This window comes from Ylistrum balloti, unplaced genomic scaffold, assembly GCF_031769215.1.
Source record: "Ylistrum balloti isolate Yb309-2 unplaced genomic scaffold, AGI_CSIRO_Ybal_v1 Utg370674, whole genome shotgun sequence".
Taxonomy (NCBI): domain Eukaryota; kingdom Metazoa; phylum Mollusca; class Bivalvia; order Pectinida; family Pectinidae; genus Ylistrum; species Ylistrum balloti.
Genome location: NW_026782407.1, coordinates 73,494 through 76,263, shown reverse-complemented (window position 1 = coordinate 76,263; position 2,770 = coordinate 73,494). Strand labels below are relative to the sequence as shown.

Sequence of the window (2,770 nt, the reverse complement as noted above, 5' to 3'; positions counted from 1 at the left end):
CCCCACACCACCACATCCTTTTGTCCCCCCCACTCCACCACCACATCCTCCTGTCCCCCCACTCCACCACATCCTCCTGCCCCCCCCTCCACCACATCCTTCTGCCCCACCCCACTCCACCACCACATCCTCCTGTTCCCCCCACTCCACCACCACATTCTCCTGTCCCCCCACTCCATCACCACATCCTCCTGTCCATCCCCACTCCACCACCACATCTTCATGTCCCCCCAAACCACCACATCCTCCTGTCCCACCCACTCCACCACCACATCCTCCTGTCCCCCCCAAACCACCACATCCTCCTGTCCCACCCACTCCACCACCACATCCTCCTGTCCACACCTCACACCACCACATCCTCCTGTCCCCCCGCCCCACTCCACCACCACATCCTCCTGTCCATCCCCCCACACCACCACATCCTTCTGTCCCCCCTACTCCACCACCACATCCTCCTGTCCCCCCTCTCCACCACATCCTCCTGCCCCCCGCTCCACCACATCCTTCTGCCCCCCCACTCCACCACCACATCCTTCTAGTCCCCCCCCACTCCACCACCACATTCTCCTGTCCCCCCACTCCATCACCACATCCTCCTGTCCATCCCCACTCCACCACCACATTCTCCTCTCCCCCCCCCATACAACCACATCCTCCTGTCCATCCCCACTCCACCACCACATCCTCCTGTCCCCCCTCCACAAAACCACATCCTCCTGTCCTCCCCCCACTCCACCACCACATCCTCCTGTCCACCCCCCACACCACCACATCCTCCTGTCCACCCCCACTCCACCACCACATCCTCCTGTCCCCCCCACTCCACCACATCCTCCTGTCCCCCCCCCCACCACATCCTCCTGTCCCCCCCGCCAATCCACCACCACATCCTCCTGTCACCCCCCTCCACCACCACATCCTCCTGTCCCCCCACTCCACCATCACATCCTCCTGTCCACCCCCCACACCACCACATCCTCCTGTCCATCCCCACTCCACCACCACATCCTCCTGTCCCCCCTCCACAAAACCACATCCTCCTGTCCTCCCCCCACTCCACCACCACATCCTCCTGTCCACCCCCCCCACCACCACATCCTCCTGTCCCCCCACTCCACCACCACATCCTCCTGTCCCCCCACTCCATCTCCACATCCTCCTGCCCCCCCCGTTCCACCACCACATCCTCCTGTCCCCCCCCCCCCACACCACCACATCCTCCTGTTACCCCCCCACTCCACCAGCACATCCTCCTGTCCCCCCCCACTCCACCACATCCTCCTATCACCCCCACTCCACCACATCCTCCTGCCTCCCCCCCACTCCATCACCACATCCTCCTGTTCCCGCCCGTTCCACCACCACATCCTCCTGTCCCCCCACACCACCACATCCTCCTGTCCCCCCCTCACACCACCACATCCTCCTGTCCCCCCACTCCACCACCACACCACATCCTCCTGTCCACCCTCCTGTCCTCCCCCCACTCCACCACCACATCCTCCTGTCCACCCCCCCCCACACCACCACATCCTTCTGTCCCCCCACTCCACCACCACATCCTCCTGTCCCCCTTAATCCACCACATTCTCCTGTCCCCCTCCACAAAACCACATCCTCCTGTCCCCCCACTCTATCACCACATCCTCCTGTCCCCCCTCACACCACCACATCCTCCTGTCCTCCCCACTCCACCACCACATCCTTCTGTCCACCCCCCACCCCCACACCACCACATCCTCTTGTCCCCCTATCCACCACCACATCCTCCTGTCCCCCCACTCCATCACCACATCCTCCTGTTCCCCCCTCACACCACCACATCCTCCTGTCCCCCCACTCCACCACCACATCCTCCTGTCCACCCCCACTCCACCACCACATCCTCCTGTCCACCCCCACTCCACCACCACATCCTCCTGTCCCCCTCCACAAAACCACATCCTCCTGTCCTCCCCCCACTCCACCACCAAATCCTCCTGTCCACCCCCAACACCACCACATCCTTCTGTCCCCCCACTCCACCACCACATCCTCCTGTCCCCCTTACTCCACCACATCCTCCTGCCCCCCACTCCATTACCACATCCTCCTGTCCCCCCCCCCCCCCCCGCCCTCACACCACCACATCCTCCTGTCCCCCACTCCACCACCACATCCTCCTGTCCCCCACTCCACCACCACATCCTCCTGTCCACCCCCTCACACCACCACATCCTCCTGTCCCCCCACTCCACCACCACATCCTCCTGTCCTCCCCCACTCCACCACCAAATCCTCCTGTCCACCCCCCCTCCACCACATCCTTCTGTCCCCCACTCCACTACCGCATCCTCCTGTCCCCCTTACTCCACCACATCCTCCTGTCCCCCCACACCACCACATCCTCCTGTCCGCTTCTTTCACCTCCATTCTCACTCTTTCTTCCACTTCTTAATGTTTTCATGTTATTTTAAAGTATGTGTACATGTTGAACATTTTTAACATCACGTTATATAGCTAGCAATGTTGTCAGGAGAGGGCCTAGTAAGTTATCAGCACTTGTGCTTAATATCTTTGATTTTTTTTTTAAAATCAATAAATGAGTATATGACTAGATTGCCAGGTATGCTCAGAATGTACAGACTCATCTTCATATTCCACTGTAACATGTACTTACCAGACGTGTACAGAATGAGGACGAAATGAATGTTATTTTCTATTGTATGTAAGAAGTCAACATTTTATGGTTAAATCCGTAATACAGTGTTTATTACAAACGTACCAC

General features: G+C 59.5%; 1 protein-coding gene across 1 annotated transcript; it reads right to left on the bottom strand.

Moving 5' to 3' along the window:
- Nucleotides 1–1,577: 1,577 nt before the first annotated feature.
- LOC132557461 (uncharacterized) lies at nt 1,578–2,063 on the bottom strand. Its single transcript, XM_060221949.1, has one exon. It carries the CDS (start codon nt 2,061–2,063, stop codon nt 1,578–1,580), a length of 486 nt encoding a protein of 161 aa, XP_060077932.1.
- Between the last annotated feature and the right edge of the window lie 707 nt (nt 2,064–2,770).

What these genes read in the sequence shown, in the direction of transcription:
- LOC132557461 (XM_060221949.1), bottom strand. Translation starts at nt 2,063, where the DNA reads ATGTGGTGGAGTAAGGGGGACAGGAGGATGTGGTGGTGGAGTGGGGGG.